Source organism: Lygodium microphyllum, chromosome 5, assembly GCF_053477565.2.
Source record: "Lygodium microphyllum isolate KBCC chromosome 5, Lygodium_microphyllum_v1.1.10, whole genome shotgun sequence".
Classification (NCBI taxonomy): domain Eukaryota; kingdom Viridiplantae; phylum Streptophyta; class Polypodiopsida; order Schizaeales; family Lygodiaceae; genus Lygodium; species Lygodium microphyllum.
This window is the reverse complement of record NC_141139.1, coordinates 1126496-1153172: the sequence shown is the minus strand read 5'-3', so window position 1 is coordinate 1153172 and position 26677 is coordinate 1126496. Positions and strand designations below refer to the sequence as shown.

General features: G+C 40.5%; 1 protein-coding gene across 1 annotated transcript in view; it reads left to right on the top strand.

Annotated features, from left to right (window-relative positions):
- APE1 (acclimation of photosynthesis to environment) overlaps nucleotides 1-19835 on the top strand; it is a 38614-nt gene extending 18779 nt beyond the window's left edge. Inside the window, exons 5-9 of the mRNA XM_087677390.1 lie at nucleotides 11359-11442; nucleotides 12442-12495; nucleotides 16638-16718; nucleotides 19289-19334; nucleotides 19467-19835. Coding sequence (XP_087533516.1) covers nucleotides 11359-11442; nucleotides 12442-12495; nucleotides 16638-16718; nucleotides 19289-19334; nucleotides 19467-19525 — 324 coding nt within the window. The 3' untranslated portion in view covers nucleotides 19526-19835. The remainder of the gene's footprint in view (nucleotides 1-11358; nucleotides 11443-12441; nucleotides 12496-16637; nucleotides 16719-19288; nucleotides 19335-19466) is intronic.
- The last annotated feature ends 6842 nt before the right edge of the window (nucleotides 19836-26677 follow it).

The window sequence follows — 26677 nt, the reverse complement described above, 5'->3', positions numbered from 1 at the left end:
AAAATGTGGAAAAGATCAGGCTTTGGGTAAGCAAGCCTATCTTTCCTTATGGTTATTCTATGAAGCTTGAGCTCATAATTGTGAGGTTGTGGGTTCAAGTCCTGTTGGCTGCATCAATTGGTCGTGTTTGAGTTGCGTTGGAGTCTTGTTGGGTGCATCACATCTGTTTCCAATGGTCTGTTTTTATGGGTCTGCACTCTTACCCACCGAAACACTTGATTGCAACCCCTCTGTAGTAAGCGTTGTTGAGAAATAGACAAATGATGTATGCTCCAGGAAGAGCTGTCCTGAATCCCATATGGATAGTGAGGATAGTGGAGAAGCTGGAAAGCTATAAAAGCATGTACTTGGTTCACTTTTTTATATGAATGCTATTGTACTTTGTACTTAGAGTCTGTAACTCTATCCACTAAAGATTGTGTTTATGAGTCCAAGCTAATCTATCTTGGAATCTAATTCACTTGAGTAAAAGTTTGTATCTAGTCATTAGTCTTCTTCATGTCTCTTGCTTACGAGTTCAAGCCTCCATAGCTAAACTGTGTTCAAGATCCATGTTTGCTAACAAGTGTCACCAAGGAGGAGGATCCTTGGGCAGTTAAGCTCTACTGTTCATATGGCTGGCAAGCTACTCCGTCTGTGCATAATAGCAACAATGCTAGCCTGGCTCTTACCTTACTCTCTGCTACTATTTGGAGGAAGGTGCCCTCTTTGTGGACTTTAATTTATCTGTGTCTCATCTCAGGAGCAAAATGTAGATCTTGGTCGAAAACCATCTGGAAGCAATGGTCTAAATTTTGGCTATGGAGTTCTTTTTTCCTGCTTATACATTGCTCAACTTAGACTCTATTACATGGGAATGTGCTCCTTTCTCCTTTAATCGATTGTTGGTCTCTTGTGTAATGTGACTTGCTTTGATCAAGTGTGGGTTGGAGGTAGACTTTGATTGTCGATTGTGCCATGTATGTACTGATCATGATGATAAGTTCAAGGTAAGACTTTGATTTGCAATGCTACCATGTGTCACTATTGGGTTGGGGATGATGACTATTTGAATGATGATGCTAGCATGTCATTTTTGGGTTGGGGATGACGACTCTTTGGATGGTGATGCTATCTACAGGTAAGGAACAAAGGAACTATGTAGTTTAGTTCCAGACTTTATTGTTTTGGAGAGTGAAAACCTCATTCTTTCTCTTTCGGGTTGGCTGTAATATTGTGCTTGGGCCTAAGCAAACTGGGCTTAAGCAGAAATAAATTCTTGGAGGAGTGGTTGCCCATCTGAGAATCTCACTCGTCTCTATAATGATTTTCTCTCAACTTAATTCCCATGAGTTACTAGCCAAACTGGTGGTTATTATTTCAGTTTGTAGTCTTCAAATTTTCTTTGAATGCTTGAGTATTGTATATGCAAAATGTGATGGTATAAGCAAGATATGGGTATTTTTATTTGCAAGCATAATGCATACAATGCGATGCTTGGAACAGAATCAGAGCTTTGGCTTGATCCTTACCACTACACTAATATTGCTTGCCATTAGAGTTTCTTTATTTCGACGAGAGGAAATTTATTTTGTTCAGTACATTGTTGCTGGAAGTAGAGTTCAACCCATCTACATTGACCCTCAGGCTGTCCATAAGAGTCAACTTGGGATGCAGAGTCCTTTTGAGCAAACAAAAGAAAACCTGAAGGAGCATTGCATGATTTTTGTGTGTAGCTTGGAGGCTACCAAGATGGAAGAAAAGAAGAATGAAAGTGGGTGATCAACATCTAAGAAATCAAAGCAGCACCAGTGACGTTCATCTCCCTCTTCATCTTCCTATTAACAGTCATCAATATCATCAGAATCAGGTTACTCATGGACAAAGCCATCTAAGAAATCTTTATGTCCATGATTGCAAAGAATGGCAATCATAATCTTCTTCTTCTTCTTCACCCTCATCATCAAGTTTTGGATTGGTGGACGCAATGGAAGAAGGGTAAATCTTTATTTGGACTTGAGAATTGGCAGGTGGCATGGAGTATTTTCATGCTCCCAAACCTTGAAATTGTGATCACATTCTAGATTTATGTGATTGTTTGAAATCAAATTTGCTGCTTTTGTATCTCACCTGATCTAGCACACAATTGGTGGACTGCATTGGATTATCATCACCCTGCTGCCAAAACCTTGGAAGTGAGAGGTAAAGATGGGAGGAGATTGTTGGACAAAGAAGGCATAAAGATATCGAGAGCTCCTCCTAGAGATACAACACTTACAGAAGATCTGCAATTCTAAAATTCTGAGAAAGTTTCAAGGTACCCTATGTTTCAAGCTTTGTAATGTTCACAATCATTATAGTTGCTACGATGCAGAGAGCTCATAGACAATGTGGAGGCATGGCAATTGGAATGTGTGTTATGGAGACAATAGACGATAGAAGTGTCAAGGAGAGACTGGCTGCAAAAGGTATAGATTCAGCTGGGAAAGCAGCAGCAAAATCAGCCACCTTTTTAGCAAGAAGTTAGCTGTTCACACTTTGAAATACCTCTTCCCTAATAAAAATAAACTTTCCAAAGAAAAGCAGCAAATACACAAAGAAAAATAAGTGCTTCAAGTGTGGACAGCAGGGTCACATAAGCAAATGATGTCCCAACTTGAAGAGAGAGCAAAAATAAGGCCTCTAGAATAATCTCCAAACCACAAGCCACCATCATTGCTATTGAAGGTGTGGTAGCAAAAACATGCGATACCCTTGAAATGCATGAATCCTGGAAACTGTACAGGGGAATTTCAAGGAAAGTAAGTGCTAGTCTTCAAGAGAGCTTGCTTCTAGTGATGAGAGCTCCATAGAGAGACATGAAGTTGTAATAGGGATACCAAAAGGCACAATCATTGGGATGACCACTTGTGGGTTTAGGGAGATTTGGAATATCTTTGCTATCCTTGTTCCTAGATTCACAATAGATAGAAAAATCTTGGCTGCTTTCTGCTGTTCTTGTCCCATCTCGGCTTTCTCATGCCATGTGAATATGCCAAAAGTACCATTTTTACCTTACATCAAAAAGTTGAAATTTCATGTTCAAGGGTACAATGTCCAAGGCAACTTTTCCATCACAAATTTAGGTTTGATTCTAGGGGTGCCGTGGTCCATGTGGGTCCAACCCTCTACTCAAAAAGTATGAAATCCAAGAAAGAGTAAGTGGAGATACCATTATATATATACACACATATATATCAACGGTATGTCATCATGAGCTATTGAAGATATTGTTCACTGAGGTTTACTTGAATAATGCCCACATCTTACAAGAGACAGCATGTATTGTCAAACCAAGAGAAAGTTAGGCTCTCCGAGAATTACAAGGAATGCTTCCCAAAAGATCCTCCTAGTTAGCTTCCACCTAAAATGCTCAGAGACATCCCTCTTGGAAGCTTTCCTCCAAATGTTGCATTATATTGTGTGACCAACCTCAGCATGAACTAAAAAGCAAGTGGAAGGCCACTTAGCTGAGGGCTAGTCAGACCAAACAGCTCTCCTTTTTGTTCTCTAGTTCTTCTTATCTAGAAAAGGGATGCCACATTTAGAATGAATAGTGAATGAGAGTACTTTGAAGGATAGATTTCCATTTCAAGAATTGATGATGCTTTGGATCTACTAGGAGACGCATAGATCAATAGCTGCATCCATCTGAAATGGTATGACCCAATCAGGGTGATACATTACGATGTTCATAAAATTGATTTTTGTGATTCGTAGTCTTTTTGAATCTTTGGTGGTATCTTTGGGATTAGCCAATGCACCAACCACCTTCCATTGGATGATGAACTGCATCTTTTTAGATTGCTGAGAGTATACTGCTACATTTCTTTGATGATATGTTATAATTTTTGCAATAATGAAAAGGAGCATCATTAATACCCAAAGATCATTTCTTAATTAGTCTTAATTAGCATCATTATTTTTGTACTGCCATGTGATGAGAAAATGTCAAGAGTAGCACAGAATAGTGGAAGCCAATCAACATGATCAACAATGAGCACCTAAAACAAAAGAGTAACAAGGAATATTAAAGAAAATTGAAGTAGCAGTTATCAATAACATACAAGTGATGCATGACAAGCAGTTGCATGGAATGTTCTCAAGGCTCATCTACCCCACACTTGCAATGCAAGTGCACAATGAACTGCCAATGTGCTCCATGTCACTCCTTTATATATAGGCATAAACTTGTGTGAATCATGCACTTAGCTTCCAGAGTGTATTTGAGACCTATTATATGTCTAAATAATTCCTACAATTGCCCTCATCCTCTCTCAAAATTGTGGGTGATTATATATCAGCAAGAGCAAAGCATCACCCAAGATGCATCATACTCCCAGACTCTTGATGAGCACCAGAGCACAAAAGTAGTGCTCCCCCATCAATTAGAGAGGTAGTGAATAAAGACATCTCATCACCAATCATACCAGCTGCTAGAAAGCAAGCCATGCTAATAGACTCTTAATCTCAAAGCATCAATGTGCCCCACCTTGGAGAAATGACCATGGAACTTTGCCATGTTAATATGCATATCAAGTCTTTCTGCCGAATGTCGTTGCTATAAAAGGTCATATCTAGAGAGAAATGTGTATGTGAACAACATGGAACAATGAATCTGCCACATCAATCATGAGGACACTCAGTACTGTTTGTGACTTTATATTCTTCAAGAGTGACACCATACCATCTTGTCACCTTCCTACTGGTTTGCTGCATGCTGATGGAAGTAGAGACTCCTCTCAAGATTGGATGCCTGAAATGGTGTTTCACCTGCTCAAAACCAAAACATTTTTTTGAATTGGTGAACGTGTAAAGGAAGAAAACCCAAAATCTTTCCCTTTTTTTTTTGTGTGGGGGGTGGCGGGGGGGTTTGTTTTGTCTAGATTCTGCATGTTGTTCTTCAGCCTCCTCTTCTGATTTGCCACTTCTTTTGGCCATATTCAGCCCTCAGCATTCTTCAACCTTCCTTGCTGTTTCTTGCTGCAGGTTTCTGTCTTGCTTTCTTTTCCTTTATTAGCAACTAATTCTCTTTGTTTTCACTAAGTTCAGTGTACCTCGGCACACGAGGATATTGAGCACTCACAGAAGCAATGGTGGCTTGAAGCAGTGGGAATGCATCTCTTGTTGTGTCACAAGGATGGGGAGTGTGACCCGAGCAAGGATCTTACCCATCTGAACAGGAGAGACATAGACAATTGCCTTGATGTGAGTATGTGATGGAAGGCTGAAGTTATAAATTATATACCCATTTCATGAGTGTACATTGTAAAGAAATGGTAGGGTTTATAGTGGAGAGCACAATGTGTACGGCAAACACTAATAGTGAATGAACTCAGAAACACAAATCATGAATATGATACTGATGAATGAGATACAATGATGATCAGGGTCCCCATGTCTCTAGGACCACGGCTGAGCAGAGCCATGGAGTAGGTGACACCGGAGTGGCTTGGATGACTGCACTGTCCTGAAGCTCAGGTGTGGAGATGGGTAGTAGCAGCTATGGAAGGAGAGAAGAAGATGACTACCATAGTTGTGTTCATGCTTGTATGATTAGAATTGCTATAGACACTAATGAACATGAGGGAGGAGGGCAAGATTAAGCGAAACACAAAGATGTAGCCATTGATGGAGAAGAGGAAGGAAAATGCAAGAACTTAGCAATTCTTCTCAAGAAACTCAATGACATACAAAAAGTGATAAAGTCATTGTGAATGGATAATGAGAGATTCAAGTGGGCTCATCTATATATTCACACCATGGACTGCCATATGGGGCCACAACTCTGACCACTGTACAAAGGGCCAAAGGATAAGTGGGGAAAACTACCAAGAGATGGATGACCGGTCAACGAGCTCAAAGTTCTCAAACAAGAAACCCTAAGAACAAGGTAGTTTGTTGTCCACTAGGCCCTAGCATACTCATTAATGATGTCATGGGAAATTGGCTATATATCAAATTTCGGTCACTGGGATGGGTGGAAAGATAGCAGGCTAAGTTGACACTATCTCGTAGTCTAAGCAACATCCCAGACTTTACAATGGTCACGACTCACGGTTTACTGATTCATGGCTGGGCTGGCATAAACAGGCGGTGGCAGAATTTCCATTTTTGTGATGGAGCCATTGATTAATGGTTGGTGAAGAGAATGATTCATAGATGCATGAAGGCCTATTTGATTGTTTTTGTCTAACAAATAAGATGGCTAGCTGGCGACTGGATTGAGGGTTGGGAATAGAATTTCAAGCTGGTTGGGAGTTCGCTTAGTGGCTGCTGGGTGACGATTAGATTTGAGGTCGAAAGGAGCTACAACTTGTTGGTTGTTTAGAAGCGGTGGGAATGCATGCACCACCTATACATTGAAAACGGAAGTCATTCATGGTGGTAACTGCCAAATCCCCTTGCAGTTCTTCTCCACTGCAACAAGATAGTAAATGGTAATCAAATAATAGTGATTTTAGCTTACTCTTGCTGTTTAAGGAGAGTAAATTTTTTTCATCCCCCTTAGAAACTCTTCTTGGGGTTTATTCCTCGTTTGATTATAGCACTCTGCTGCTCTGTATTCCTAGATAAGGAATGTGCTCAGGCTGTTTACCCCTAGCATTTAGTGCAGCCAGGCATCATACTTTGGCCCCCACTGATCTCATGGATTGGCAACACTCACTTTTTGTTGGTATCGATGTTAGATCTATTTATCCCTGTGTGTGAACACACATTATTGTATGTAAAAGTGCGTGTTTAAGTGTGAACACCTTTTACACCACTTAGCATTAAATAAGGGTCTAATGTATAGGTGGATACATTAGCCTATATATTTGGGCCCTATCACTTGTACTTCATCTCTCATATCTCACTTATTATTATCAATCTATCTTTCAGTTTGTACTTGCAAGAGTGCTCTCTCTCTCTCTCTCTCTCTCTCTCTCTCACCTCCATGGTGTTCCATCTACCATAGCCTGCTGGTCATACATGAGCTCCATACCCAACAGTGGTATTAGAGCAATCTCCAATGCTGCCATGTTCAAATGTGTTGTTAGCTGTGACACCCATGCTACCCTACTAGCTCAGCCGTGTGTTATGTACTAGCTGTTGTCCAAGACCTGGATTGCTGCATATTAATGCAAAAGAAGAAGAAGCAGAGGAGGGGGGGGGGGGGGGGGCATGTGTTGTGCTTCCTAGCTCTGCTCTTACCCTACAGCGTGTTCTCCACAACAGACCTGTTGTCTGTCTGACCTGCATCACCAGCTCATCTAATTGCATTGACGAAGCACACCATCTGCTTCTCCATGCGATGCCACATCAGATCTGACGCCGCTTCCAGCAAATCACCCCATTTGTCACACTAGAAACCTGTTGTGACGACCTATCGACCTGTCCCACATGGCTTGTTGCATCACGTTGACTACTCCACACATCTCCCCTGGTTTGACCGTGTGCCCTATGCCCTAGTCCTGGCATTCCAGTCTGCCTCAACACGCGCTGTCGAAGGGTTTTCGAAAGCAAAGTCGCAACCACAGAGGTTCTGAGAAATTCCAAGACGGAAGATCAAGCGAAGCAAATAATCAAGACAAATATGATGCCAAGTAACAATTGTATTACTGCCAAGTTATCACTGTGAGCATAGAGAAACATCATAACAAAACCACATGTGATCTATGCAATTGATCCGTGCCATGTATACAAGCTCTTATTAGAGTCCAAGCTTATGAAAATCAAGGTTTCAAATGCACACAATTGACAACAATTTCTGCCTGCTTTGCACCATCTATATGTGATTGTAACAGTTAACAAATCTATGCCACCCTCTCATGAGCAGTATGAAAACTGAGAATAGCTCTTCAAATCTAGTTTAAAGAGATGCATCAAGGAGCCATGGTAAAGTCCTGTCCATCCCCAGGCTTTAACCCCATACAATAAGGGAAGGTATAAGCTTGGCAGTGGTAATTAGATGTAACAGCAACAACCCTTGGCCATAATTGAAATTCTCCAGTTGTGTGTCTCCAAAGTTGAATACAGTCTTCGGACTTCCCAAATGTTTTGCATCAAGTTTCGTAGGAAATATCTGATTATCAGTGCCTTGAACAAGACTTTGAATGGATAGATTCTGCTACTGCTGGTTGGATGTTCTGTTCCATGATGCAGAGTATGCTCTGTTCTTGTTCGATTATGTTATATAACATGGAAAAGCTCCTCTACAGTTGCACTCTGTAATGAAAATCCACTCTACAGGAAAATTATGATATTGACAAAGAAGACCCTTAAAAAAAACAAAGTGGTTGAATATAGCTTCAGCTTATAAGGTTGGACTTCCCCTTCTATGGCATCTGTCAAGATCAATGCTTCAGAGGTGGAGGTGATAGCCAATGAATTGGAGTTCGACAAAGAAGTGGCAGTACGTATGCTATATGACCATAAGGGTGATGCTATGGCTTCCTTCGCAGATCTCTAACAGGTCCTTCATACCCTTCGCCTTCTTCTTGTCTGGTTCTTTCGCTATGGTCATTCCTGCATCAGCTCCGTCCCAGTTTCGTCACCCTGTTCACAGCATCAATACCATGTATACCTGATGCAATGCAGAGCACAGAGTCTTCTGAGTACATTTCCTCAGAAGCTGCAGCAGGGTTGTCTTCATGGAGCTTGTCGATGCGCTACCTTGACAGTCCTTCATCGTTCATCCCTCTTCTGCTTTGTGTTTGCTGATGCCGTTCGTCAACAATGTCGTCACCTCGTGCCATCCTCATCTTTGTCTTCGTCTTCATCCTCCACTACTTCTTTATCTCCGTCCTCTGCTCGTTTCGTCCCTCATTCACGTTTATCGCAGCTTGACGATCAATTTCGGCCTCCTTCTTTGTTATTGCCTCTGCATTATCTTCAATCGTCTCCTCTGAGAATCCGTGTCGTCGTCACGTTTCGTCCTACGTCACTGCTCCTTCCCAGTTGCAGAGATCCTCTCCGATTCCCATTCGTATGCTTTCTGCTCTGCTCTTCTCAATTAAGCTTCTTCCCCCCAAAAAGCCCCCCTTTCAAAAATAGGCATTTGTTTTCAAATAGCCATCCGTGGCTTTTTCAGAATAATGTCATTTTCTAATAAACCCTCTCTAACAATCTCACAATGCAGTTCTACACCCTTGGTTGTTGCTCCTACATGACCACATTTAGCATACATGTCGACTATAGCATTGCCAACAAAAAGATCTTTCACTAGCAAACCTCCTTCGATAATTTGAGCATGTACTTTTTGGCCCGTGTTTATAGCTCTTGTCATTCCACAAGCTTTCAAAATGCAAACAAAAGTGATTCTGTCTGGAAAGAACCCCTCAAGCTGCATCTGTTCAAAACAATGAAGTGCTTTCTCAACAACTCCCTGTTGGATGTATCCAGAAATTAACATGTTCCACGAGATTACGCTACAAAGTCGATGCTTGTCAAACACTTTTTGTGCTTCTGCAAATAAATCACACATGGCATACATACCAACCAATGCACTGCCAACAACAGTATCCTTTTCTAGCCCTTCTTTACTATATTACCCATGTAGAATAAAAATGCAAACATAATGACTAAGTATGCACAAAGTATCAAATCCCACACACACAACTTTTGGGTGGATTTCACACCTCGGATGTGCAGCAATACGACAGCGCGTTGTCAACAAGTGGTTCCCAAGTTGACGTCAATCTGTCACGTTAGATCTGTCCCATTATAGGGAGAGCCTGTAATCCAAAGATAAGCTCAAAGATTCATTTAACCTTAATTAATTTCAGTTCAAACCTGGGCTTCTTAGGGGGACTGCTCACATGAAATTGGAGCTTTTCAAATTTGAGCCTGCTTTCTCACATTTCTTCACCAAAATTTTGGGGTTTTTAATTGTGATTGAAACTTCTTTAAATTTCATGAACAAAATTTGGGGCTTTTTAAATATGAGCCCGAATTCTCAAAAATTCTTCTTCGAACGTTGGGGCATTTCACATTGGCACCTATTTGCATCAAATTGGGGCCTACAACGACATGTTGAAGACTGCTTGAGTGCTCGCACCTTTAACATTGGGCGAAAAATGACCCTCCAAGCATCCAATGTTTGGCGATGCTATTGCAAGTGATCAACATTGATCTCGATGTCCTCGACATTAACATGGGGGGAGGGGGTTATCTTAATAAAAAGTTAAAATTAAAAAGAAAGAATATAAAATGTTGGAGTCAGACATTGGCCATGCTCATGCATATGCTAAGACCTTTCCATCACTTATTAAATAATTGTATGGGGTTCTTTTCGTGGATTTTAATCCAAAATGAGTTATATTTCTTTTTATTGTCTTTCCTTTTGATTCACAATGGAGCTATATTTTAGGGGGGATTGTAACCACTTCCCATGTGACCTTTGAGTTGATCTCGAAAGCTATACCCATGTATTTGACCTTTGGTCATGTGCCAAGTGTCTCTGAGCCACGTTGGCTATCAGCTTGTGAGCTATGCATATGCATCTCTGAACCATGTCTTTGGTCTTCTTGGTAGACCATGTCATGTCATCCTCATGTTGCACCTCTCTCACTTACGTATCTTCTTTTTCAAAATCATTGTATGGGATTTTTTAGACACTGCCTCTTCGAGGTAAGACCTTCCCTTTTTCCTTTTTTGTATGTTTCATGTCACGGGTTTAGTCACCTATGAGCTAAAGGGGGGTTTGTTAATTTTATTTATCCTTGAGAGTGAACACACATTATTGTGTGTAAAAATGTGTGTTTAGGTGTGATCACCTTTTACACCACTTAGCATTAGATAAGGGTTAAAGGTGTAAGTGGATGCGTTAGCCTATATATTCCGGCCTTGTCACTTGTACTTTCATCTCTCATATCTCACTTATTATTATCAATCTATCTATCAGTTGTACTTGCAAGAGCTCTCTCTCTCTCTCTCTCTCTCACACACACACACACACACACACACCCCTCCCTGGAGTTCCATTTGCCATAGCCTGCTGGTCATATGTGAGCTCCATACCCAACAATCGAACGTGTTGACTTGTCACAAATGGCAGAAACCATTGAGCCTTGTTGAGGTACCTGCTTGTGTGATTGTCCTTGTAGTAGACTTTAACTCTTTTATTAGGTGTAACATTATCATAGATGACAGGTGTTAGAAAAGTCTATCAGCAGGAAGATCTTCAATCAACCTCAAAAGTGAATGTCATAATTTTTAAACCCTGTCAGGCTCAGCAAGAAGTTGGAAATGACACATCATTGTATAGTGTTGCCTTAGATATCTTAAAGTTCTAATAATCTGCTCATGGGAGAGAGTTGTAAATGAAAGGTGGGCTGAGGGTTCCATTTCTCTATTCAGGTGAAAAGTGATGTGACAAGATTCCGTTATGGAGATGAGCAACATTTGGACGAGGCTCTAAAAAGGATATTTCGTTATGGTCAAGTAAGTGGCATGTTTTTCAAGTTCTGCATCTTAATTTTTGTTTTTTTTGTGAATTTCAAATGGTGTTGGACTTTCACTTGAAGTGAAAGAAACATTAATAAGAATTTATCTGCAAGGTCATCATATGATCATTTTCTATCAGTTTCAGGAAAATGGGAATATGATAAGGATTGCTAAGGATTTTATGTGCTTTTCCTAAAAGGATGTCTTGTTTGTCAAATGTCTCATCTATCTGCATTACGATTCTTCTGGATGTGATGGTTTAGCCACTGCTGAATTCCTTGACATGCTGCCATATCCATGAGCTTCTGAAAGGCCAGAGAATTGATTGCCCTTTAATGAGGCGCTAACTTGCAGCTTTTGTAAGTTCTTTCTTTTTGGGAGTACTCATGACAGCCCTCCTTAACACAAAGGGTTCAGGAAATCCAGCATTAAGCTAGAGTGCCCTGCTGGTGTAAATCTGCACTAAAGCACTGGCCTTTGTTTCTCTTTTGGTGAGGGCATCCATTGAAAAGCTGCTTTATATTAGTCATGTGCCGCCTATCTCACTCCTTGAAGCTCCTCTCTGATGCTTCCCATTAGGTTGTCTGAATCTGCCATTATCTTTCTCTCATGGGTGCATTTGAGTGTGGGCTGAATACAATTGTTATTATGATTTGTTTTCAGCAGGCTCTTGATACAATATCTGTAATATGGAGTTTTATGTTTAGATGTACAGACTGATGAATCATGATATATAATTCAGAACATGTTCTGGTCAAGACCCCTAGGTAGGACCAAATACAACATTGATGTGGCTAGTAAGGTTCTTTTTGGCTTGTTTTTGTGTGGGACTGCATTACGTTTTTCTTTCATTTAACGCCATTTTTTAAAATGACAGGGTACTGTCCAAGGAAAAACTAAAATGGCTTGTAACATCTATGTTTGACTTTGATTTTTTTCTCAAGCATGTGTTGTATTCTGTTTCCATCCTTATGTATGTCTTCTGATGTTATGCAGGCAGGTGGAATCCAACGTCGTAATGCACCTTTGCTTAAAGCTCTTCGTGAAGAGGTGTCTTTTAACTTCAGCCTCATATTGCTGCAGGGCCTAACTATTTGAAGCTCAAAGTCTGTCGTTCTATCCTGCATCTTTATGCTTGTATAGCACTTAAACTATCTTCAGGCAACTCCAAATTGGACACAAATATATAGTAGAATGTTGCGCTTGAAATCAGCTGATTGCAATAAATAATCCTGGCTGGCCTACCAATCTAACTGGAATTGATTAGGTCTATGTTACATCCTTGGACATCATGGATGGGTGCTTGTGATATTGGCCACTAAGTTTCACTAGGTGTGAGCACGTCCTGAAAGTTGGGGCGGTCTTGCAGTGTGAACGTGCTCATGGAACTTTAGGGTTAGTTAAATGGTTTTCTGGCGTGAATGCATTCGGGGAACTTTAGTGAGCATTGCCATAGATCACGGTTGCATAGACATGATTTGGGTGGGTCTTAGAGCTTCCTATGTGCACTGATATTCATAGTGACAGATTTTATTGATAAGATATTAGATATTCATAGCTGCAGATTTTGTGGACTGGTATTCTGCAGATATTGCTACATGGAAGCTGAGCTCTAATCCTTTTGTGGTGGATAATGATCATACATGATAACATCCTAGATTGGAACGTGAAAGGGACAACAATATACTCAGGTACATGGGCAGCTTTTGTGCGTCACATGTGGCATGCCACTATGATGCTTGCATATGTGGGCATACACATGAAGGACTGAACATAGTTCCTGTTGAAGAATTCACCATGGTCCACACATTGAAAACATTTAATGTGGATTTTGTGTAGTGCTTTCAACTTGAGATGCGGCAGCTTTTGTATCTGCTTTATGGTAAAACCTGCAGCAATGATGAACTGGATTGCCATCATGGAGTTTGGCATAAACTACGACACGCTGTTCTGGAGGAGTTGGTTGATGGATTTATGAGGGAGTGGAAATGGGGAGGAGAAAGGAGCTGGAAGATAGCAGGCCTGAACACTGAGGGAGGAGAGGTGCTGTTCTTTGGGTTCCTCAGGTTTGACATGGGTGGTTTTGGAAGCTCATCTGTTTTCTCTTGCTCTGTCTGCTTGAAACCTTGAGCTACAAAGGATATCTTTCTGCTTTCTTTTACTTCACAACGTGTGGCTGGCTGCTCTGCCTGATGGCTAGCACACTGTACAAAGTGGTAAAGAAGTGATAGTGAGGCAAGTCTCATGTTGGATGACAACCAATCCATGGCTCCGTGTAGTGGACACTGGGTATTATCTCCCATGTCTCATGCTGGATGACAACCAATCCATGGCTCCGTGTAGTGGACACTGGGTATTATCTCCCATGTCTCATGCTGGATGACAACCAATCCATGGCTCCGTGTAGTGGACACTGGGTATTATCTCCCATGTCTCATGCTGGATGACAACCAATCCATGGCTCCATGTAGTGGACACTGGGTATTATCTCCCATGTCTGCATTCATAAGTGGACTGTGGAAATGCGGAGATAGGAATATGGTTCTCAGCATGGCAGGGGCATGGATCACATGAGAAGTCCAGATGTCTTAACTGACTGAAACCCCTTTGGTCACTTCTACTGATGTGTCATGGGTTTCATTCAGAAAATGAGGGATGTGCCTTCGAGACCAATTGTGAAAGCAAACAGATACCAATCGATTTTTACAGTCTTATACTGGGAGAAGATGGCAATCTTCTTGGAAATACAGTATATGTGCATAGGTGGTGGTGAAGATGTTTGCTCGCAAAAGTCCTTTTACATTACTAGATGATCAGGAGAAAGAAAGAAAGATCTATTAACGTCTCTAAAAGGCTAGAGTGGCCTATGAGACCATAACCAATACAACTGGTATCATCATCTCTCACCAGATAAGAAGAGATAAAATTTATGTGTAAGTTTACATGGTATATTGGAATGAGATGTATGGAAACTGAAAAAACTGAAAAAGTTGGAAAAAGACCTAAGTTTAAAAAGATCATGAGCGTAGGGTATCTCCCCCCTCAGTCTATGGAATCCACCAAGACTCTGCAAGCTACCTCTGACTGAGTCATCGCGCCAATTTGCCTCTGTACCAAGCTAGCGTGATGCGAATGTGGCGCATATGGGCACGCCTATGTTGCCGTGTAGGTACTCTAGGGCGTCGTGCTCTGCGTAGCGTTGTAGCTCTGTCAACTGTGATGCCTCCTGATGTTGTATCTCGATAACGCCTATCGGTAGGAGATGTAGTGTTTGGGGTGGTCACGGCTGGGGGTTCAGCTACGTTGAAGTAGTCTGTAACTGCTCTCTGGAGGGGTGGATGATGCTGGGGTTGCCTCCTATCCTGTAACAATAATGCTCTGCGTCGTTGGAGCTCCAGCAAGAAAAGGCCCAAACATCTTTGGTCCTCATAGTCCATCACCAGTCTTAGTGGTCCAAAACCCTCCTTAAAGAGGCAATGATAGCGGCCTCGGATATCATAGTATACAGTACATCTACAAATGTAGTGCTCCTCCGTCTATGGCTCCCATCCACAAAGCTGGCACATCCTCTCATCAGCTGCAATATGGCTCCATCAACCTGTCTCAATCATCAGTTGATGCGATGAGGTGCGGATCTGACCAATAGCAACTTGGAGTCCGTAGGACAGTTGAGCATCCATGTATCTAGGCCTCACTATGAAACCTTCATGAGAAAGCTGCAAGAAGTGACTTTGGTATTGTGCCGTTTTTGTGCCTAATGGGAAAGGGGGCTTGGACCAAGTTCTTTCTATCTCCACTTTAGTGATGTCTGCCCTGATCACACTATTCAGCTCTGCACGACTAAGGCTCAAAGTAGGGCAGTCGAGGTTGTAATCAAACGGTGGTAGTCTATCTGTACTTATGCCATGCAAATTCAGCCACGTGCTCATGTGTTGCATACCAACACTGTCTATCTCCCTTTGTTGCAAGCTGTCTTGAAGACTCCAGCGCTAGTCTAGGATATCGGTCTTTAGGGAGCTGCCATATCCTTTGAAGGAAAGTAATTGCTTGGAATAATGCCTCAACTACCATGGGTGCAGCGCCTAATTCTGCCCGGATGATCTCTTGTGGTACGATGATCTCCTGTGGTACTGAGGCTTTTGCCCTTATCATATGTGCTATCATCATGACTAGTGGTCTTTCCATGTGTTCCCGGTCCATCACAGTCCATAAGTGGCATTCGTCTAGTATGATAAAGGCTTGGGCCCCAAATGGCTGCCCCATAGAGTAGTGTGGGCTTAACTAAAGTGTCAAAAAGCCACAATTTGGTATGAGGCTCTTGAAATTGTATGTGTGCACACTGCCGCTCTAGAGTACCCGAAGCTGCATATGCCCATGCAAGCCTAGCCTTTGAAGTCTCCTTCCATGAAAACTGTGGCCCCTTGAAAGTGACCCCGAGTTATACATATTGTCTAACCATATCCACAGGCTGGCCATCATACATAAAGTAATGCTCTGAGCGTGTCACCCAAGCTGCTAAGGTGTTAAAGACCATGATTTTAGTCTTTTCGAGATTAACCTTGAGACCTTTCTCTTCACAGAACACATGCAATGCATCCAGATGCCGTTGTAGTCCCTCTGGTGAATTTCAGAACACTATGTGCATTTCAGCAGAACATGGGATCAAAGCAACCTGTTCTTTTGCTTAGATGATGGCATCAAGGTGTTGGTATCAGAACACTATGTGCATTTCAGCAGAACATGGGATCAAAGCAACCTGTTCTTTCGCTTAGAATGGGTTTATTGGCATCATAAGTTGAGTCTGAAAATTGAGTTTGTTAGGATGGTGGAAAGCCAATACAAACTGGGAACGCTATGTGTTTTTATTCAATTTGAGGTGTTTGTCTGATGGGAAATCGGATGGCAGCAAGTATATGAATCTACAGGTTTGATTGTTTAGTTAAAGTCTGGGAATATGGCTTGATGTTACTTAGCCATGGTGTTGTCCAGAATACGACTTAGAACAGGTCAGAATATTGTAGCAAAAGCTGATTGCACTGTATTTAGTTTTTTGCTTGGACGTGCCCTTTTCTTTTCTTTTGGCTCTAGGGTTGAAATGTAAAAACTATGTAAAGATTAGTTTCTATGGATTGTCTCTTAAGTTGTCCTTTTGCACGTATAAAATCAGAGTAAATTTTATTTGGACTTTCCAGGTTAATGCAGGGGGCAAATACACATTAGTTCTTATTTTTGAAGCAAAGGCACTGGAACTCAAAGACTTTGTTGATCGACAGGTACCTTTCTCTTTAAGTATTTCAAATGTGTAATATTTCCATACCATTTTCCAAGTTGCTGATTTGTTGGTGATGTTATGCATGGTGTGAGGGTGCAGTCTGTTTGTCAATCATGCTTTGATTGAAACTTTCTGTTAGTCTGCAATTGTAAACCCTCTATTGGTTGAAACTTACTGTTAGTCTGCAATTGTAAACCATCTATTGTGTCAACCGTATCCATAACCTTGTACACGTTCTATTGAACTAGAATCACAGCTGCTCTGTTTGTCTGTTGTCAGCTTCTGTAAGGATGTTTTGTTGGGATGAGATTGGCAGGTTGATTCTTGTGGGAAAGAAAGACCAATGGGTAAGGCCCATTACACAGTGATTGCCAGCTCCTCCAGCAATTTTGCGCCTTTATCATAACACAAGAAAAGAAGCAACATTATTGTTTGCTTAATCTAGCCACCACTGAAAGCAGCCCAGGTTTTCAAATAGGCAATGGCATAAAGATTTCTGTGATCCTTTAGTTAGTAGTCAGTGTTAATTGTATATCTCCAGTCACAGTTTTCTTCTTGTGCGGGCTGCTCGTTAGCTTCTTTAAGGATGTTTTGTTGGGATGAGATTGGCAGGTTGATTCTTGTGGGAAGGAAAGACCAATGGGTAGGGCCCATTACACAGTGACTGCCAGCTCATCCAATAATTTTGCGCCTTTATCATGACACAAGAAGAGTAGCAACATTATTGTTTGCTTAATCTAGCCACCATTGAAAGCAGCCCAGGTTTTTAAATAGGCAATGGCTCAAAGATTTCTTTGATCTTTCAATAGGTATTCAGTGTCAACTGTATATCTCCAGTCACACTTTTCTTCTTGTGCAGGCCGCTTTTTTGCACCCTGTCATGTGGTCCTAGGGATTCTGACTTAGTTGCCAATGGTCCAATGAGTGCGAGTGTCATGGCTTATAAGAATGATTGTTCAAAAGCCACATCGTACACAGGAGCATAGATACTATGATGCTGTGCTCAGCCTATCAGTTTAGCATTGAAAACATTTGTAGATAGATGGTTGGCTTTATTTACGTATCATGATAATTTAGAAAACGGTGATAGCAAACTATTGTATCCCAAATCTATTGAGAGATACATAGTAAAATTTAAATTAAAGCACAAATTTACAACTTGAGGATTTGATATCTCATTGCAAATCCACAATGGTAGCATAAATATGGAAGTTTAAGAATGACAAGAATGACTGCATTTTCCATTTTGATGGTCCTCCCATGCTCAAACCAAGAAACCTATTGCAAAATTGCAATAATGGCGTCAAAAAAGAAAGGCTAGGTCTTTGGGTGCATTTGCCAATATATTACATATGGCGAGCAGCTACAATATGGCACCCTACTTGGGCACCATGTAGAAAAGCATTGCCATATAAGTATTATCATATGGAGTTTTGTGGGATATGCAAATCATGGAATTTTGTTGTGGCATGAAATTGCAAGTCCATCTCTAGTCTCTAGTGACTCAAATAAAAAGAAACATGTTACTTTATTCAAGATAGCACTTTGTCACACGTCCTAAATGCAAGCAAATGGGTATACACTTATGAACAATGCGTGTGGAAGATAATAGTATCTTCAACGGACTTTTTGAGAGGTTTGTGACTAAGAAATGAGTATCCCTTCTCCACTCCAAACATGCAAATTCTCAAATGAAGACTAAGATCATGTACAACAAGAAGTAGAAATTAGATGTTCTACTGTTGCAGTTGCCCCAAAGGAAGAGTAAGACCATGTACAACAAGGAGAAAACAGAACGGAGACTGACCTATTGTAAGCCAAAAGTCCCGAACAACAACCAATATCTCTCTGTCCAATCACAGAGATCATCCTGCATTCCCCTATTACCGTATCAGCATCTCACCTACATAACAGTTGTACATGCATGAAACTCTGCAATTTCCTGAGATAAAGCATTTTGTACGTAGTCCTGGACAGCCAGCTGCTTCCAACAGCAAACCTGATGCCTGCAGAGGGGAGAGAAATCAACACGCAGCCTTCTGTTGACACAAGCGATATCATCAACTAATTGTCAGACAGAGAACTTCTCGTGGTCAATGACTAAGGGTGAGGCTTGGATCATGACTGGGCTTCATCAAATCCTTGTATTTGTTGAGTTTGCAGTTAACAAATGTAAACAAACCAGTCCTTTAACTCTGAACTTCTGACTCATTTTATAAACCAGCTGGTTTAATATAAGACAGAGGGCCATTTTCACTTGGACACGCAAACATTTTTGTGCAAGCCCCCACTGATATAGCAGGGAGAACAAAAACACTCTTTGAAATCAGATAACTATTGTAGTTTCAGTCTAGATCTAGTGCTAGGCTTCATCAGTCAGTGAGATTTTTAATAGCTCAATGCACTTTGAATTTTAGAAGTTTGGTGGCAATAAGTGACACTGCCTTCTAGCCACAAGTTCCTTCTGTATCTCCATGATGCTTGGTGTGAAGCATTTTCCTTTTTGATTGGATTAATCCAGCTAGTGTTCTGCTTGGACCAATGATCAACATACTTCTACTCCCACTGCAGGCAAAGTTCAGCTCGTTCTTTGGACCAGGTGTTACTGCTGAGATAGGTAACACTATTGCCATGCTTTGAGAGTAATTACAGTGTGCTCATTGATGTTGACTGACTGTGAGTTATCAGGACTAAGGATTACATGCTAATCAACATTCTTTTCTCAAAGATACCTTTCACTTGTCATCAGGTGCGGGAGGTGAAAACCTCTATGAAGTCAAGCTGGTGGCAGACGGTGGTCAACAATAGTGTGCTGCGCCAAACAACTGTCCATGTGTATCTACTTGGTTACATCTGTTGTATCATTAAAGAGGCTATGTAGTATATGGTTTCGAACAAATGCTCAGCCCTTGAAACATAACGGAAGTTGCAAGCATGCCAAAAGCATTTATTCTATGTATAGTAACATAAGATCATTTTCAGTGTCCAACATCCCTCCTTTCACTACTCGTGCCCACAGCTTAGCAATTCTATATGGCTTGCTGTAAAGGTGCTCATCCGATCTCTCGCACCGATTGGATACTGTTTGATGATCAACTGTCTCAGGTTTTCCCGTGCCTGTGAATGCTGTTCTTTTTATTACCGCCTGAAGACATTGCTGAAGTGGTGAAGAGTTGTAGGAGGTGGCTGCGATAGCAGTTGATTGTATGAGAAAAATGGCAGCGAAAACGCGTGCGAGCAAAGCGTCTTCTGTCTAAGCTCGCAGTAATTTGCTTTGACCTCGTTCCTGTTCTGTTGTAGATGTTCACCATGTTTGCATCGTGAGCGTCATGGCTGACTAGATTCTCGTTTGTCTGCCCTGTGCTACAATTGTCCTTAGTACATGAAATTATAAAAACTTCAAAATCAAGAGTTATATCGAAAAATTTTAAATAAACAAGTGATATCACATGATTGTTCTACAATTCTCCAGCTTTAAAATCAAGAGTTATACCTATTTTCCAAAATAAAAAAGGGATATCACATGATTGTTTGCAATTTCTCTTTATCACCATTAACTGTCATCCTACATGATTGATCAGTTACATATGCAATCAATCTCTCTTTTTTTCTTTGGTAATGGGTTATTATATTAATTATATTAATTACGAAAAAAGTACCAGATCACAAGATTACAAAGTGCAGGATGGCTCTAGGCCAGTATGTATTAGTCAGATACAATGGATTGGACAAATACAAAAAGACCAGTGCAAAAGGCACCTTGGCACTAGTCAGACATAATCAAGAGCATTGACGAGGTTTTGTTGCGTGGGCTTGAGCTTTTGCTACTAATGTATCCAGTACACTATCATCAAAGAAGTCATCCAATACCGCAAAGGGATTGGGTCTTGGATGGTCGGCCCATGAGGAGGAAGGCGCATTTGTAGGGTGGGAGGTAGAGCATGGATACTTGCGATCCCATGGAGTGATGACTCTACTGGCAATATCAAAGGCAAGCTAGATTGGAGAGTCCTTGGGCGCACGGTGATGATCGGGCTGATTTTTGTTATCATTGCTATTTTTTTGGGGCGGATGGATCCTTGGCAAGAAGAGAAAGTCAGTAGTAGGCACATCACGGGATTTATCCTTGCAGCACAAATGGGTGTGGAGAAGGTCTTGTGAAGAAGGATCAATAGGTCTTGTGGACCTAGAGGTCTCCTTTGCTTTTTCCTTTATTGTATTGGGCTTCTAGCCATTATATTGTGTTTAAATTCGAGGAAGAAGCGAGTTGCTTGCCTTTAGTTTGGGTGGGTTGAATAATATATTGATGGGCAGAAGATGGGGTGAATTTTGGTCCTTGTCCATGGGTTGATCTATCAAGGTGCTCTTTTTGTCTAGACATTCGATCATGAAGTGATTCAATCATCCACATGAGAAATAGTGACTAGTAAAAGTACCTCACTTGACTTCGAACCAAAGAGGTTGCATGCCGCTACAATGGAGGCACAATTGGTGGGATCTGTTTTGGGTAGTGTCCTACACCATGCATAGTCTATCTTGATTCGTTGCCTTTAGACTTGGGGGTACCAACACATGGTCTATAGGAGCCATCACATCCTTGCAAAGGGCATAGTAAATAGCCACACAACTCTCTACTTCCACCCATACTGGACATGCTTGCTTGAGTAAACATTGGAAGTTGTCCATTGGACACCATGAGACAAAATGCATTGACTATTTATAAAAGAAAAGGGGCTACATATTGAGGAGATATCATGTCGAATAGAAAGAAACACCTCATAGAATCCTTTTGGACCATTGAAGATCTCCACATAATCTATTTGAAGAGGAGTTGTCAACCACCATAGGTAGATCCTAACAAGCATGAAATCTAGCCTGTGAAAAAGATGAGGATGCCTTGCTTGTGAGAGGCAAAAAAGGGGTGAAGAACCTCTTGCGTATGCACTTGCACATCCAAAATCTCCTTCACATAGAAAGGAATAGCTCAATGGTTATGCCCGACATATTTCTCCAAAAGAAAATTGGCAAAATTGAGCAACTGTTCTCAATTTGATTCTTGCAAATCTCGAATTAGAGGCCAACTCGATATATGAGCAACGTAGAGAATTGCCAAAATCGAGGGCCTTAGGAGTAGTAGTGAATTCTTCATGGAGATGCTTGTTGGGGGTGATGCCATCTCATTAGTGCAGGTCATCAGTGCTTCTACTGCATCTTCCACATCCATGGCTGGAGCGAAGTTTGTGACAAGTTGGTTAGCACAATCCACGATCAAGCTTGCCTCATTTTGCTTGCCAGAGGGGAGGATATGTTAGGGCAGGAAAGCATTTGCAAGCTTGTAGGGAAGGTAAGGCCTTGCAACAGGGAAAAAGGGGGAGGGGTTGGTGTAGAATAGAGTAGCCTTGAATAGACCATGGGTTGAGGCTGGCAAGACCCTGTTTATGTTTCACACACACACACACACACACACACACACACTCACTCACTCACACACACACTCTCTCTCTCATGTGTAGAGCGCATGGAAGAGAGTGCATGCAAGGGCAGCATGGAACGAAGGGGCAACATGGCACACACAAATAGTAGAGACAAGCAAGGGAGAATGTAGTACCAACCACATAGATTAGGGCTGAGCAACCCATAGTCAACGTGTAGGGGAGTAGGCTAGCATGGCTTCGTCTCACATCTCTCTACGATCAATCAATCAATCTCTCTCTCTCTCTCTCATGTGTAGAGCGCATGAGAGAGAGTGCATGCAAGGGCAGCATGGAACGAAGGGGCAACATGGCACACACAAATAGTAGAGACAAGCAAGGGAGAATGTAGTACCAACCACATAGATTAGGGTTGAGCACCCCATAGTCAATGTGTAGGGGAGTAGGTTAGCATGGCTTTGTCTCTCACATCTCTCTACAATCAATCTCTCTCTCTCTCTCTCTCTCTCTCTCTCTCATGTAGGCATAAAAACCGGCCTCAAGGCACTTTTCCCTTAAGGGTGCAATCACCAAAAGGAAACTTTCTACATGTTTAGAGACTTCAGGTGGTGCATGGTAGCTATTAGCAAGCATTAAAAAATTCATGGAAACTCCATCCCAAAATGTTTCTTTCATGAAAACTTTGTTAGTCCCTAAAGTGGCATTTTGCTTCTCTTGTGATTATATCCCCTCTTAGCTAAACCACTGTTCTTCATCTTTCCTATAATTGCTTTTAATCTAGGAATTGTTTGTTCCTTGAGTTGAGCCAATGTTAGCTTATTCAAGTTATTAGACACAAATATGTTTGATAACATGGCTTCAGGGATGTAGGACGTAGGGTTTGAACTCAAGCACACCCCAAACTCAACCCACACCCACACCACTGTGCCATGACCCTGTTGGCTCATCATCGGAGTTTTTGTTCTTTTATGCACTTTGTTGCACTACAATTCCATCATCCATCTCACCACATTTTATACTCATGTAATTGTTGATGTTATTTGCGATTAATGATGGGAGAACCCACTCAAATCCATTGATCTTTAGCATTTTTGATGCTCTTTGGGCTCCAATTCCTTGTGTCTTCTTCATGTCATGAAATGCTCACATTTATTGTTGGGGATTTGCCGGTTTTTCCACTTCTAGATGTTCTTAGGGTTGTTCCCTCTTTAATTTTTTATTTAGCTTAGTAATGAATATTTTGTAACATGGCAAGGAATTTCTCGATGTAGCGATCTATTCTAACTTATGGGCTTATTAGAGAAGATATTCCAAAAGAGGGCTTGTTGAGAAGAGGGGAACATGAAACATCACAACCCTCACCATTGTTATGAAATAAGTTAAAATATAATTAAATTATAAAAGAAAACCAAATGGAATACTTGTTCCTTCAACAAAAAGAACTTTAAGGTAAGAATGGCGACTAAGGCTATGCTTAGGACATGCCGCACAACTTTATTTGCACCTTGTCTCTTTTATATATGATAATTGAGGTGTCACTATGCGTGATTTAGCAATATGGTCTCATAAACATGAAAGGAAATAAACACATGAAAATTAAGGAGTTCAAAGTATGTGCATATTCCAAGCTAGTGAACTCCATAGAAAGGAAAAGTTAAGGAGTTCAAAGTATGTGCATCTTCCAAGCATGTGATAGAGGTCTTGATAGAACATGTCTTTCAACGTGTGGACTTTGAGGGTCAAAGAACTACCTCTTGATCTACATGAATGCCAGCCAAACTACTTTGTATCAAACTATGTAGAGTTGACTTGCCTCACTTTGCAACCTTTAACCTTTTTTTAAAAATATGTAAATATTGATCCATTTAATGGATAGACTTGCAACTCATAAACTGTATTATTGGGATTTTTAATGCTTACCATGCATACATGGGGGAATCAGTTTACAAGGCTTGAACCAAATTAGATATTGCACAACATGGGTTTTTTCCTATGAAATGTGGTATTTCAAACCAAAAACACCATGCGAACGAGATCATTAAAATTCATTACCCCTCCCATCATTTGGGAGTAAAGATTGGCCATTGCTAGGTGTAGAGACAAAGGAAAGTTCTTGAGTCAAATTATATCAAGATATTCAAGAGTCTACGAAAGCATCTATTGCAAAAAAGAGGAGATGATCTAATGATTTATTTTCTCGTTAAAGTATTTATTGATTTCTTAATGGTAAGGAAATACAAATTACTTCAATAGTATTAGTTTGCAAACTAGGTAGATGATTGGACTTTTTAGATAATGGTTTATTTATGGAGAGGATGTGTGACATCACTATGGTTTTGGGAAAATAGTTCATAATTGGTTCCACAAACTTCATTGTAACCTTTCACTATACTAGTACCATGGGCTCCATAGAATCCTTGTTCCAAAGTCCACTTGACCTAAATTTCAATTCTTATCCCTTGAAAATATGTCCTTGATGCTGGAGATATATTTCTAAGAGTAGTTAGTTACAGTGTTTGATTTTGTATTCAAATATAGCCCTTTCTCAAATTAAGAAAGGCCTCACGTATGAGGAGATTGCATGGATTTAAGAGAGAAGAATGTTAGGAGAACATTTATGCTGAACATTAATTTTTAGGTCTTGTTTTGTAGTAACTTTGTATTATCCCAATAGCTTATGGAACATAATACAAACTTAGATAGAAGTAGAAGATAATTTTGTCATGGATGTTTTGTAGATATAATGTTGATGCTCTTGATTGGATTTAGAAGTGCATTGTACCTTTCCACCCCAATAAATTAAATTGGAATTAGAGTTTAATTGAGTAAGATCTAGAGTCTCCCTCCTTCCATGGTAATTGAGTGTTAATCTTGCATGGTTAAAAAGCTTCATGCAAATAGTTGCAAGAAATATGTAGAATGTTAAATAATCATGATGAATTTCATACCCAAAATAATGTTTATGCCAATGTAAATCCCTTAACATACTTGGAGGTTAGGCATTTTTAAAAGATCAATTGTATCTATAGTAATACAATAATTAATGATGATGTGTTTTAATACACATACACTTTTTTGATTACGAAATGGATATCAATAAACAATGTGTTGGTCATTATAAAAAATGTTAATGTATTGCATTTTTGCATGTAAGTCTTCTCAAAGTGTGCTATGGATAACTAACTAACAACTCCATTAGGATCAATGCCATCTACAAAAGTTCAATATCAAGCAACTAAGGGATTGAGAATTGCATGGTTTGAATTATTTTATTTTGTACTAATTTTGTTGACAAAAATGATGGAAGAAATGAATATGTTGACATTAAGGAGTGAATACCACACAAGCAAGCATATACAAGGAAGAACACTTGCTAGAATTGAAAGTGAGGTTTATTCAAATTAGAAGATCCTCACATATGATAAAGCATGTTGTAAACTAAAGTGAATAGTGCACTTGGGATGACTCTTAGTTGGAGGCTCCTTACATTGACTACCTAATTATTGATGTTGCTAGCCCCTATGTCAACTTTGCGTATGTTGTTACCTTTTTTGCCTACTCAAGTACCTTGTCCTTGCTAGTCTTCATTCAACTTGTAGCAACCTCTATTTCCATTAAGTGTATCATTTCTTAGATACCCTAGCCATGTTCTCCCCATTGGTTTACCCTTCTTCCTCCATCCTAGTGGCCATCTTGGCTACCTCCCAATTCACCTCGTGGAAAAATCTTCTTTACTTTGGTTTTGCAGTATGATGATCTTCAACCATGGTTTGATAGTACTTTGTTTATCATGCACATTACCCAACTCTTTTTCTTGCCCATACAGGTACCACAACCACCTTGTTTATAGTGCATTTACAAATAGCCCTAATAATCCTAATTGATATGGCCTTGAACTCCCTAACATCTATTGGTGTATACTCTTAAATAAGGATATTTTGTTAAGTCTTTTTCTTAAAATATCTTCTTAGAATACAAAAGACATCTTTAGAAGAATACTTGCATTTAGGCATGTCCTCCACCCACATGAATTGTCTTTAGGCTTCTTTGGTACTCTATCATGGTTGAACCTCATATCCAATAGAAGATAATACCCTAGCATGATCTACATGTGTGTGGACAAACTAATACACGTTTTCTCCACCAACAAGCAAGACAAAGAATTATGCCTAGCGTGCTTAAATAGCCACTCTATGAGAAGAGGAGAGTTGAAAATATAGCTTGCTAATGTGTTCATGAGTCATGTGAGTAAAGATGGGCAATTCATAGATATTAAGTCTTGTGAATCATACAATACAAGGTTTAAAGGTTGCGGACAGTAGTTCGAGATACCCTGCAATTTCAGCTGTGTCTGCTGTATACAGGTGCAAAGGTTACAAATTTTAGATCTGTAAGCTCAAACGTGTTTACTAGAGAATAAACACAAGGTTTATCTGCAAACTGGTTGCAAATTGCATGTATTGTTGAGCAGACAGTGAAAAAGGCTATCTGGTGTATTGCTGTGCACTACAGGTCGAGGGTTGTAGAA